Source organism: Coregonus clupeaformis, chromosome 30 (assembly GCF_020615455.1).
Source record: "Coregonus clupeaformis isolate EN_2021a chromosome 30, ASM2061545v1, whole genome shotgun sequence".
In the NCBI taxonomy this organism is placed as follows: Eukaryota; Metazoa; Chordata; class Actinopteri; order Salmoniformes; family Salmonidae; genus Coregonus; species Coregonus clupeaformis.
Genome location: NC_059221.1, coordinates 11,058,671 through 11,071,584, shown reverse-complemented (window position 1 = coordinate 11,071,584; position 12,914 = coordinate 11,058,671). Strand labels below are relative to the sequence as shown.

At 41.9% G+C, this 12,914-nt stretch overlaps 1 protein-coding gene and 2 long non-coding RNA genes across 4 annotated transcripts; 1 reads left to right on the top strand and 2 right to left on the bottom strand.

Moving 5' to 3' along the window:
• Positions 1-233: 233 nt before the first annotated feature.
• LOC121545295 lies at positions 234-1,291 on the bottom strand. Its single transcript, XR_005996252.1, has 3 exons — positions 1,217-1,291; positions 859-1,094; positions 234-671 (listed from the first exon to the last, which is right to left on the bottom strand). It is a non-coding gene; the product is annotated as an uncharacterized LOC121545295 (long non-coding RNA).
• A 237-nt stretch (positions 1,292-1,528) lies between these two features.
• LOC121545301 lies at positions 1,529-2,290 on the top strand. Its single transcript, XR_005996256.1, has 2 exons — positions 1,529-1,612; positions 1,754-2,290. It is a non-coding gene; the product is annotated as an uncharacterized LOC121545301 (long non-coding RNA).
• A 601-nt stretch (positions 2,291-2,891) lies between these two features.
• On the bottom strand, positions 2,892-9,827 carry LOC121546764 (SRSF protein kinase 3). Of its 2 annotated transcripts, none has more exons than XM_041858003.1 (12): positions 9,655-9,827; positions 6,691-6,794; positions 6,408-6,537; positions 6,241-6,328; positions 5,687-5,774; positions 5,479-5,585; positions 5,172-5,337; positions 4,839-4,915; positions 4,287-4,394; positions 3,944-4,013; positions 3,731-3,823; positions 2,892-3,520 (listed from the first exon to the last, which is right to left on the bottom strand). In XM_041858003.1, the coding sequence occupies exons 1-12, from the start codon at positions 9,705-9,707 to the stop codon at positions 3,336-3,338; spliced, it is 1,269 nt and encodes a 422-aa protein (XP_041713937.1). In that variant the 5' UTR covers positions 9,708-9,827; the 3' UTR covers positions 2,892-3,335. The 2 variants fall into 2 exon arrangements, with proteins under 2 accessions (XP_041713937.1, XP_041713938.1); XM_041858004.1 differs by having other exon boundaries at positions 6,429-6,537.
• Between the last annotated feature and the right edge of the window lie 3,087 nt (positions 9,828-12,914).

Here is a 12,914-nt window from a genome sequence, read left to right as displayed (position 1 = left end):
AATGTAAATGTAAAATGTAATGACGGGCATTTTACTTATATATGTGCTCCTTCACCCACACAGAGCAGAGGAGAGGAGACTTGTAGACACCACATGGGCCAATCTTAATATTTACAGGGATGCTTGGTTAGCCAGCCAAACCCAAATACCCTGAAACAGAAGGTGGAGGGAGAGTGGAAGAAGGGAAAGCAGATCAGTGGCTGGAATGAAAAAAGGAAAAACTAATGGTCAGATGGAATCTATTCATTTTTTTAACTTCATGCCTCAGCCCATTTTTTTGTAGAGTTCACGGGTGGGAAGTAGTCTATAAATACAGACTGTAGAGATGTTGGGTTGTCACTAAGGCATTACAGTAGCTGCAGGTGGATGTGCTCCCTAGTTATCTTAACAGGCACCTTCCCAGCTGTCTTGGTGTGAAGAGTTAGTTGAAGACTTTTCCAAGCGAAACATTTTAATAATTGAAAATCCAGGTTTCTCTTCTTTTGGAGGGAGTTTTTGTCAGTGGATGGTTATGTTGCGTCCGGGGAGTGCGGTCACCTCATCATGGTCATTGCTGTGGACTGCGTTGCTGTCTCTCATCCTCCTATGGAGCTGTGGTCTGTCCCAGGCCTCCATGTATCACTCCAGAGGTATGAACTGCTCTCACACTCTTCTGACAGCTGCTGCTAATTCTGATAACAACAGTGATACCGAATGTTTAATGGAATGGGATCTGATAAAAACATGGCATTTTGAAAGTGGATTTTTTTTTGTGTGTTTTCTTTTGTAGCTTAATGTTGTTCTGCTCACAGTATTTGTACCACTGGCACCCATGCAAAATCATGGAATCAGACTAGAAAAAAATTTAACATAGCCTACCTTAGCTCCATATGTTGTTCCAGTGGGATGGCAGAGGACCCCTGCCTGCCCAGGGCTAATGTATGGCTAAACAGTTTCACAGTGACTGGTGCTGCAGGCGATGATGGGACGACTTGCCCCTCTTCTCTATTGTGTTTATCTGACCTTTATCTGGCCTGAAGGGCTCTTCATGTTAGATCTGCTTCTCACAAGGTGAAACGTTTGTTCCATGAGTCTTTTTGGTCCCAGCCTATTGTCTGTAGGGACAAGAGGAACTCAGCCATGAAGTGTGATCTCAACACTGGAGGGCAAATACAGGATCAAGCCTAAATGTTTCGACCACATCTGTCCTCTCTGGCATATGAGAACAGTCACTTACCCTTTTTATCTGCAGGTTGTCATTCATCTTTCCCTGGAGGCAGAACTGAGCGATTTCCGCTTGCTGGGCCAGCTGCAAAGTCAAAATTGTCTATATCGTAAAAGTGAAAATGAAAAATAGGTTTTTGGTCTTAATTTAAGGTTAGGGTTAAGCATTAGGGTTAGCACTGTGGTTAATGTTAGGGTTTATGACTTTGTGGATGTGCCAGTTAGTGACCACTCTGCAGAGCTGCTTCCAGGGCAAGATTCATGACAATAAATGCCAACCAACTTTTTATCTCCATTTCATGTCAACAGGTAAATGCACGTACAAAGACAAGCTCTTCAAGGCGGGAGCGTCCTTCCAGAGAGGCTGTGACAAGTGCTTTTGTCACGAGTTTGGCTTCTTCTGCTTTTCGTGAGTAAAACTGTGCCAAATCATGAAATTGTTGTCATAATTGTCCATTTGAAGAAATCAATCATCATGAACAATTGTTTATCACATCCGGCACATGTTTAATGTTGCATAAAGACCCCATGTCTCGTTTATGTTCTGTAGGCCAAATAAGCCCACGTCGTGGCCTAATAAGTGTCAGCGGCTGATGACAGAGTGTGGCTACAGGGTCGTCTACAAGCACAGCCCAGAGCTGGAGTGTCGGGCCTATAGCTGGATCGGTTGATTATCCAGCATTCTATGCCTCTGTCTGCACAATATATAGACAGCAAGAACTGTCAATATCACCTTCAGAGACGGTTAAATCTACAGTACAGCTTCACATTGATGCAAAATAATTTCCTAATGAAATAAGTGTAATATAGTCTTTCTTCCAGGACCTAATTGCTGTACTTGCATACAGTTCCAGTGTATTGGGTTCAATATAAGTTCATTCAGATAGTGATATTATCTGTTCTGATGTTCACACCCAAAGGCTCTGTTCTATTGTTAATTCTCGCTCAAGAAGGAGATTGCTCATGAATGGTTGGTTGTTGTAAAAACATCAGCATCTTTTTGTCTTAAGGAAATGTATATATTTCATATGTATATGCTTGTAAATTAAATGTTATTATTCTTTTTCCATTAAAGAGCTCCCTCTTACATAGCCCTGATGTTCTTCTTCCATACACAATATTGTCTTCCAACATAACCTCTAGAATGACATGACCTTCTTCTATTGAAAATCAGACAAAAACAAACCTATTGTCTTAACAGATGGAAAACTATACCTTATGAATCATTATATCAATTTAAAGGTACATTTAGTTTAAAGGTACATTTAGTTTGGATCAAAATGTATTTAATGTGCACTACTAGCACTGACTTTGCTGATACGTTCCTTATTGAGGAAAATGTACTACGACTGTGAAATGTGGTTGTCTCACCTAGCTATCTTAAGATGAATGCACTAACTGTAAGTCACTCTGGATAAGAGTGTCTGCTAAATGACTACAATGTAACGTAAATATAATTCAGTCTGAGCCAGTGAAGCTTGATTATTATTCTGTTGGCGTTGAACAGATCTAGTGAAACAAATCCGGCATCTGGCAAGCAAACACATAACATTTACTCTAGCCCTGATCAGAATAATCAACTAACATAACCATGTGACCTCACCGTCTTGGGGAAACTACTAGTAGACGAAAAATAAAAGGCATGCAGGTGTAAGCCCAAAAGAGACAATGGAAACAATCAATTTCTAGCAATACGTGATTTATTGCATGCTGTAAAAAAGAACTGCAAATATACAGTAGCATCATTGGCGCAGTGCACTGTGTGCAGCACAGCTGTGGAAAGTCTAGTCACAAGCTCTATATTTCAGTAAATCATACCACACTTATATAAGTTTATACTTCATACATTCATTACACTTTACAGATAATCAAATGCCCCATACATTTATCAGAAGAGACAAATCTAGTCTTACTTAATAAATGAACATAAAATAGTACATTTCACAGACATTGGCCTCGAGCAAATTGTCAAAAATGTATACTGTATATCCTTCCCGTAGTCTTAGTGACTCAGCACCACTGTGTTTGTCTCTGCATAACACATTTATATAACACATTTATCTACTAACTTGGTATCAAGTTGGCTCCAGGGGTCCCCATGAGCGGGGCTATCAAGTCTCCAGGGCCAGGGTTCAGGAGCTAAGCCATGGGTGCAGGAGACATTGGGCAGCACTGGCCCTCCTCTCTGGCTGGAAGTCCAACATGTGCAACATGAAGTCAGAGAACAGAGAGGCCTCCTTCAGCATGAAGTGGTATTTCTCCACCAACACCTCATATAGACCCCAGGGCCGCAGCACACCGATACGACGCATGTCCCCTGGGAGAATACATGATAGAGACAGGTAAGACAGAGGAGGTAAATACAAGAGAGCTTTGTGACTTGGAAATAAATTGTAGTCTTTGTATGTTTGTCTTCACTAAAGAAGTACGGTATGATTTGTCAAAATGAGCATCTGCAACATTTACATCAGAGTCCTTTCTCTACGTTGGAACTATTGACGATTTTCAAAGCAAATCCTTCACTCACCTCTGCGATTGAAGTACTCCATGGAATATTTGCCAGACAAGGCTACTGCTGCTGGGACTTTGCCAAGGAGCTCTATTATGTGAGCAATGTGGTCTGGAGGGAACAGAACCAAAACCCCACTGGATAAACAATTATGCAAAAGTCACAAAGTGGACACAATGTTATCTCCACTGAATCCTATGTCAATATTTGTCACGCCTAATATCGACCTACCTTCCTCTAAAGAAAATGTCTTCCCAGCTATGGGCTCAAATAATGAATCCCCAGTGACCAACTCGAAAGCCTAGAATAAAAAGAAGAACAATTGAATTGCCTGGAACTATTCTAGAGTGGCATCTATCTACAAAGCTTAGTGCTAGAGGAGTGGGTGAATTTGTCTTGATGTAAAAAGTGCTGGTGGACTGGAAGGGTAACTAAACAGCACAAGAGTTAAGTGATGCAAGTGAATCAGAGGAGACAGGAGATAACATGGTTTTACTTCAGTGAAGCTGTAAACAGAAGTGTTGTTGCTGATGTGTTGCTTGTATGGTGGTTGTATGGTGGTTGTCTGTCTTACCATGCAGGCTACACTCCAGATGTCTGCTGGTGGGCCGTAGTCAGAGCCCAATAGAACCTCCAGTGAGCGGTACTGACGGGTCTGGATCTCCTCACAGAAATGTTTGTACTGGAATGTCACACAGAGCAAATGCACAGTGTGAAATACGGTCCGGACCACAGGGCAGTATCCCACATTAGTTCCTCTTATTTTGTAACCAACTACTGAGTATGAATGGAGCTTCAATTATGGCAACGGTTCATATAGATGTCGGAATTCAGATATGACGTCAATGTTTTAGCACTCTCCACTGAGTTTTGAAACTATGGCGTGCAACATGGTTCCATGCACCACTAAATCAGCACAATCTACTTTTGAGGTTTTTGAAATTGGCTGCTTCTTGGAGCTAAAATTGGGATCATGTTTACTGTGCTAATGACTATACAAAAAAAAGTGTAACATAGAGCAATGTACAACACGAAATTAGTAAACAAGGCATTTGTAGTAATAAGTGCATGGGGGCAGCCATTTTTATGCACCTCCACTATTGCTGACTGACTGATCAATACCCACCACCCAACAGGAGCTTCCCAGGTCAGCAATCTTTACTGTGATCTCCTTCAGACTGATGGGAGTCACCAGGTCCTTCTCTGAATAGACAGTAAGAGATAAACAACATACAGGGTTATGATCTGATTGAAACACTTCAACAACATACTGGACACAGACAACCTGAAGTGGCATACAGTAGAATACACAGTACATCTAAATCTGAAGGTGACATAGAGACCGAATACTAGCCTTGAGTAAAGTGTCATGTGCAGTAAACCGATTCATCATCTGGTCCGCTCAGTCATATGACCTTCCAGAGTTCTATAACATCAGTAGCTGAACAGTGAACACTACCTGCTGTGCGCCTTGACTTGGAATCTTTCCGAAGGTATGGACAGACACTGCCCCCTGCTGTCTGTTTTGGGTTCTGCTCCTCCAAACATAGCAGTATATTCTCAGGCTTGATGTCTGTGTGGATGATTTTACATTGAGTGTGCAGGTAGTCCAACGCCTGAAGAACCTACAGGGAAAGAGTGATCACTGTGAACTCCAAACAACTCCTGCATCAAACTAAAGATGCATCCATTAGTGTAGTGATTTCGATAATGACAGCCCAGCTGTTTCTACTCATCTCATACTATGAACTCTGTCACTCTTTTACCTGAGCAATGACCTGTTTGACCCAAGACAGCGATAGCCCTGGATTTCCAAAACAGATCTGCCAACAGCGAAGGTCTGGTCCCAGCAGCTCCAGCACTAGGCATACGTCTACACACAGGAGGTCAAGGAACCAAACACACTCCCTATGGTGTCATATTTTGCTGCAGGTTTGTGTGTGTGTCATGGCTATACAGTCTGAGGAAGGATACGGACCCCATTGACCCCAGCTATCTTGAAATCATCCAGCAGTTGGACTATCCTCCGACTTTGGAGGTGTCGAGCAGTGGGACCACTGGCCTGAGGGGGAGAGGGGCAGAGGAGGGTGAGAGAGGTCAGAGTCAGGGTCCGGACTCTACTGGTCGAGTACTTGTTTAAATAGAGAGAGATGGGTCTGTATGAGACAAGAGAGAAAAATAATGAACCATGAAATCATGGGGTGGATGTGAACAAGTGGCAGTGACATAAATAACATGTGGACTTAGAGTAAAATTAGTTATTCATGTATGCCCTATTACCCTTAGAGAGGTGTTAGGGGGTGAGGATGAGAAAGTGATAGAGGAAGCAGTAAATAAACTAAGGTGAGAAATCAGAGAGAGAGAGAGAGAGAGAGAGAGAGAGAGAGAGAGAGAGAGAGAGAGAGAGAGAGAGAGAGAGACAGAGAGAGAGAGAGAGAGAGAGAGAGAGAGACAGAGAGAACAGAGAGAGAGAGAGAGAGAGAGAAGGAAGAGAGAGAGAGAGAAGAGAGACAAGAAGGGAGACTCACACAGCGTAGCAGAGTCAATTCATCTTGCCCAGCCTGTGTGAATCCTTCTCCACTCTTCAAAACCTTCACGGCCACTCGCCTGCCCAACCTGCACATACAGAAACTCTTTTACTCACACTGGAGCTTTTCCTACATGCCAAGAAGAAGATATTTGAGTAAATGCTCACACAGCAACATAGTGAATGAACCTGAGGTCCAAGCAGAGCCATACAGTGGAGAAGTATCCCCAGCCCAACTTAGACAGAACCTGGTATCTCCTGTTGAAGGTGTCTCCAATGTGAACAGGGTGGTACCCCCCTATTGAAACACACAGGATGATAGAAAATAGTAATTACACCAGCAACTACTGTATTTACTGTATTGAAACAGACTATGTGTATGCTGGAAGGGAGTTTATAGGACAGCAAGACATGTAAGGAGAAAGACAGAGTGAGTAGACCCATATCAAACCATGGCAGTATTCTCGGGGGTCCTCTCTGTCCAGTGACTCCTCTGGCCCCAGCTGTTCCAAACGACTCAGCTTATCAAGTCCATTGGAGGTCCCAGGTTTACAGCTGCAAAACACACACACACATGCCAATACACTTACACACAGAGAAATACTGTAAACATACTGTACACACTGTCAGCATATCTGATCCCACACAGGGCAGAGATGTGACCCCTCTGTGTCTAAGTCAGTGTCGGGTTGCTGGGAGCAGACAGGGAGAGACTACTTTTAGACATTTCCCTGGCTGTTCACATGGATACCCAGCCAGCAGGACTCAGAATGGGTCTCATACATGTAACAGACATGCCACTATAGTCTACAGCCAAATGGACTACATGTACTTCACTGTGACCCTATAAAATATCCTACGGTCAAATTCAATAGGATATGCTGTATCAGGTTAGTGTACTATAAATATTGTCTTGTGTAGATCTGTCCATTATTGCTCCTTTTCTGAATCATGTATTTACTGTCAAATATCCTCTCCAGGAAAGTCTCTCAGAATGTTGTGGCTCCAGTTTAGAGCGTGGATATTGGCCCAGTGTGAAACTCTAAACTGTCATTCACCTCCACAGGCACTAAAATAATGCACACATTCTCATTGTGTGCCAGACAAGCTATACATGGAGACCCTGCCTCTTTGGCCATGGAAAAAAAGGTTAGGGTCAAGCTATAAATTGGTTTCCCTTTACCGAGGCCAACAACTAGTATGGGTACCAGACTTTTTAGCTAACATTCTACTCCTTGCCTCTCCATGTAATTGCCAAAAAGACTGGCAATGTCAACGTTCAAAATGCAGCTGGATTTATGGCGGAGTTGGTCATTGGTTGTTGGAAATAACATTATTTTTCCATAAAAATAGAATTAGAATTATAACAAAGTCAAAAATAAACATTTAGCTGTTTACTAGGCAAGTTCTTGTATTTTGAGGCTTAAAATCAAACCAAACAGGTTTTTTGGTTGGAATTAAAGTATGTATTTAGTTTGAGCTAGCAACTTTTGACAGACTGGTATTGTCTGGACTAACAAAAAACGGTTGCTTAGCAACCAGATACAAACGTGTTCTGTGGAGGAAAAAATGTGATCCAGTTCCAATTAAATGATAATGGCCGAGAAGCAGGTGTTTGGAGGATATATTGGCACGGGTATTTTTCGTCTCAGGCCGGCAAACCGTGCCAATTTATCCTCCAAATACGGGTTTTGAGGGCATTATCACTTTTATACAACTGGTTACTAAAATATTCAAATAATGATTGACAATTTTCAATTCCAACCACAAAACCTGTTTTGTTTGATTTTAAGCCTAAAAATTCAAGAACTTGCCTAGTTAACAGCTAAATGTTTGTTTTTGACTTTGTTTTAATTCTAATTCTATTTTTATGGAAAAATAATGTTATTTCCAACAACCAATGACCAACTCCGCCATAAATCCAGCTGCATTTTGAATATTGACATTGCCTAAAGGCCAGTCTTTTTGTCAATGACATGGAGAGGCAAGGAGTGGAAACGTTATTTTGATGAATTTATTCATACTATTTCAGCCTTCCACAAGATATAGTCCCGACATAAATCTAGGGTTGCTACCCAAGCTGGCTGGTCGTTCGTTCTATCTGTTCGGTTGCTAGAGACGCAACCCAGTCGTTCAGTCTTTTTGTTCTGTATCTATGGACACGACCCAGTCGTTTGTTCTAAATGTTCCATTGCCATACTGGCTGGCAACGTTCTTATCCCTTGCTTGCTAGCTAGCCAACTACGGCTAACTTACAGTCACTTCAAAAAGTGCAGCCAGAATAACAGAAAAGTAGCTAAATTTGCATTTGTTTAAGCTGTTTTCTAGAGACATTTATTTGGATACATCCATAACAATGGCATAGAAAATGTGCTCACTCATCAGGACACTGTTGTTCAGAGGAGCTTGCCAACAACACAGCTAACACAATCACTTCAAACTGAAGCTGGAAAGACGGCAAACTAGCTGCACTTTATTTAATTTGACCTTTTTTCAATTGACATTTCTTTGTATATATCCATAAAAATTATGCCAGCTGATTCATGATTTTGACTGGCTGAGAAACGCTGCCTGCCTGCCTGTCTGTCTGTCTTGTCCCAATTCCCGACCCCTACACGTTCATTACTATGGGACAGCTGGAGATGGAATTTGAATATTGAAACAATGTTGCAAATGTCGGAGAGACAGACAGCAAGGTTTATACAAATCTCTGCTGTTGAAAACTAAATGTTAGTCTAAAAGAAATGTGAGATAATGTCTAGATGCTTTTTATAGTGGACATCAAGTTGATAAATTGCTTGGCTGGGCTGATGAGACAGTGGATCGCACAGTCAGATGGAACAGAGTAAATACGTATTTTAACGTCATAGATTTAGCCTGTGGTAACTTGTGGAATAGACACTGGCTGGAATGCGGTTTTAACCAATCAGCATTCAGGATAAGACCCACCCATTGTATAATATTTGGATAATCCTTGTGATTGGAGGATAGCTGTGAGGGTTATCGAATCAGGATCAGCTCCTCTGTTCTCCTCAAGCTCATTAATGATAGAATGTTCATTTTTGAAGATGGCAGAAAGGCCGGTCTCTTTGTCAATGACAAGAAGTGGCAAGGAGTGGAATGTTAGCTAAAGAGACTGGCACCAGGCTAGCTAACAACCACACACAGGGTTAATATCCTCTGATTAAGACCTGTTCCTCTAAAAAATTCCTTATAAAAAAATTGTTGAATGCAACAGGTACAAAGCTTCCACTCATTGACTTTGTGACTCGCTATGAGCAACAGGTGAGTCTCACTGACAAGTCAGTGGGCAGCCAGGTTACAGGTTGAGAGGTGCACCTTTCAACAAGTAATAATCATGTCAGTGTACTGTTCTAGATCTGGCATACTTAAAGTGAGAACAGATGATACTTACATTTTTTGAGCCACCTGTACAGAAGTCTGAGCTGAGCACGTATTCCTCTCCATGACTGAATAGGACAGAGCCTGTAGATAGTGGGACTCTGACTGGCTGTGACCAGTCAGCAGTGTTTATGTATGAAGAGCCGGCCAGGTCTAAACATGGAAATCCCCAACCCCCCAACTCTCTCTCTGTCCTTCTCTTTCACTCTTTATTCCCTTCACCCCCCACTCTGTGGTATATCTCTCCACAGCTGTGAGAGGGTAGAAGGAAGAGGAAATGACAGCTGTGTGGGGTTACTGGGGAGTTTAACGACCCCAGTCCAACAGTTCATGATCTCACAGGAATGCCAGGGCACCCCTTTTTCACCATGTGCAAATACCTGTACAGTATGATATATCAAAACAAGTAATAATAATAACAACTTTATTTGTACATCGCTTTTCAATACAAGTAACAAAATGCTTCACCTCATAAAATAATAAAATTAGATAAAAGTACTAACAAAGAAACAAAGACAGGAGGAAGGAGAATGAAAAACATAAATTGAAATCATAAATTGAAAATCATAAATTTTAATTATACATTAAAAGCATCTTTATATATGTGTGTCTTCAGCAGGGATTTAAAAAGAGGCACAAGCCTGATCTCCTCTGGCAAACCATTGCAAAGTCTAGGGGCCCTAATGGCAAATGCCCAGTCTCCTTTCATTTTCAACCTAGACTTTGGAATGGTCAACAGTGCCCTGCCTATCTCAGGCTGCGTCCAGGCTCGTATGGAGATAAAATATCTGAGATATAGGATGGGGCTAAACCAAGCCTTAACGTGATTAATAAAATATTTAAATCTATTTTAAAAGTGACTGGTAGCCAGTGTAGAGAAGCTAAAATAGGTGTGTTTAAATACACAAGTACGCACACACACACGCACATCATATGCTGCTGCAACTCTGTCCTTCATTTCACTCTTATTATCTCCTGATGCCTAGTCACTTTACCCTGCCTTCATGTAAATATCTACCTCAAATACCTCATACTCCTGCACATTTACCTGGTACTGGTACTCCCGGTATATAGCTCCATTCTTGTTTTTTTTATTCCTCTGTTACAATTGTTTTATTATTATTATTTTTTAACTCTGCATCGTTGGGAAGGGCTCGTAAGCAAGCATTTCACAGTTAAGTCTACAGTCAATGATCCATTGTATTTGGCGCACGTGACTAATACGATTTGATTTGATTTCATATGGTTACATTTTCTGGTGCCTGTTAAAAACTGAGCTGCAGAATTTTGAACTAACTGTAGACGATGGAATGATTCCTGACTGAGACATGTATACAAAGAGTTACAGTAATCTAGGCATGAGGAAATAAAAGCACCTAGCACAAGAGTATTGCACAGGACACTGACAAGTTTGGCTGTACACTGCATTAGATTTGTCCTTCTATTGTGCAGTCATCAAGAGCTTTATCTAATGATACAATATAGCTATATCTGATTTGATCTAATTAGGCACGGTAAAAGTAGATGTCTCAAAAATCCTAAGATTATATGGGCTATATCAAATGAGACAAGGGAACTTGTGTCATTGAGTTCACTTGTGTGCCAGTTGCTGGATGACCTACGGTGGGAAGTCCAGTCAGTGGGAAGCAACACTTCTTACACTTCCATCAGTATGTTTCCACACCATCCGTGGAATTGGAGAGAGGGTAAAAATATCCACGGTCACGATACAGAGGAGAGCAGGGTGAGGTCTAAGGCTCTGCTCTTTGTGATTTATACTGTTAACACTCTGCTACCAACGCCACCCGAAGACACTTCAGAAACCGCAAGGCTCAAAGCGATAAGATGAGAGAAAGTTGATGGATTGGAGAGAAAGAGGCCCCAGTTCCAGATTGCCTTCACTAACCTACACGACGGGCGTGACTCTGTTTAAACGGTCCTAGGTGACTTATGACCTTACTTATTGGGACATTTGTGTCCTTCTGCTGTAGACCTAAATCAGGGCGAGAGAAGCTTAAAAAAGATTACAGTGGGCGTAACCTAGATATTATATAGGCACAGGAGAGATGATTAATAGGTGCAACACTTATTGATGACGTTGCAGAGAGTGATCCATGTGCTTAAGACCAAATAAACAATACTTTTACATGAAAATACACAATGTCATAACCATAGAAATACAATATATGTGGTCAAAGGCCGGGAAAATATCAACAACAACGTGAGCTACAGGAGATATGTCTGGGACATCAACATGTTGCCAAATTGCGGTCAGCTCGCCATGTTCCTGTCCGAGCGTTACGAAACGCTTTTGCAAAATCAATGCGACATCAATTAGACATTATCGGCAACAAATGTTTCAAAGCACTCAACATGTTTTTAGTAAGGGGTATAAGGCATGAGAACCCGGGGATTATCGTGTGAATAACACCCCGACTAACAGCCAAGATCCACTATCGACGATGCGGGCGATGAAACAACAGAATCCCCATTACATTTTCAATAGAGGGAAGCGAAGTGGGCTGGGGCATTGAGCGATGCAAGCATGGGCGAGGGAGTGTGAACAGGGCGGGACCTAAGTTGCCGAAAGCAAACACTCTGCTATCTCTCAGCGCGATTTACCAATCAAAGCTCACTATAGCTGTTGATACCTAGCATGCTTGCAAGCACCCACGAGGGCAAAGCTAGTGTGGCTATCCGAATTATCAAGGTTAGTGGATCACGGCCATAAGGGCTGTTCTTAGGCCCGACGTAAAGTGGAGTCCGGGCAAAAGCCAGTCCGTAGTTCTGAGATTCTGAAGTTGCTAGCCAAACGGGCTGGTCGTCCATGCTATTGGCATGGTTGCCAGCCAAGCGGACTGGTCGTCCATTCAAAGCAAAGAATGTTGCTATGCTGGCTAGCTCCTTCTCATTTGCTAGCTAACCAACTAAATCTAGCACACAATTACATCCAAGCAGCTGAAATGACAGCAAACTATGTGCATTTTCGATAGTTTTACATTTGTTTCTATTGCCATTTCTTTGGATAGATCCATTATAATGATCCTGATAAATGAATTCGCCTGGCTCAGAGAAGCTGTCAGTCTCGCCCGAACACGTTCGTTCATTCTCTATGGCACAGTGGAGATCGCAAAAAAAAATTATGCAACATTGTTGGAGAAGCAGGCAGCAAGGTTTGGACAAACACCAACTGTTGCAAACCAATATATAGGCTAGAAGCATGGGGAATAATGTTTTTTTTTCCAGGTGAGGTGAAGTTCATGAATTGCCTGG

Coding starts and splice junctions, on each gene's coding strand:
- LOC121546764 (XM_041858003.1), bottom strand. CDS start 9,707: ATGGAGAGGAATACGTGCTCAGCTCAGACTTCTGTACAGGTGGCTCAA. Junction 4,014..4,286: donor TCTGGAGTGTAGCCTGCATG/GTAAGACAGACA, acceptor TTTTTATTCTAG/GCTTTCGAGTTGGTCACTGG. Junction 3,824..3,943: donor GACATTTTCTTTAGAGGAAG/GTAGGTCGATAT, acceptor TGTTCCCTCCAG/ACCACATTGCTCACATAATA.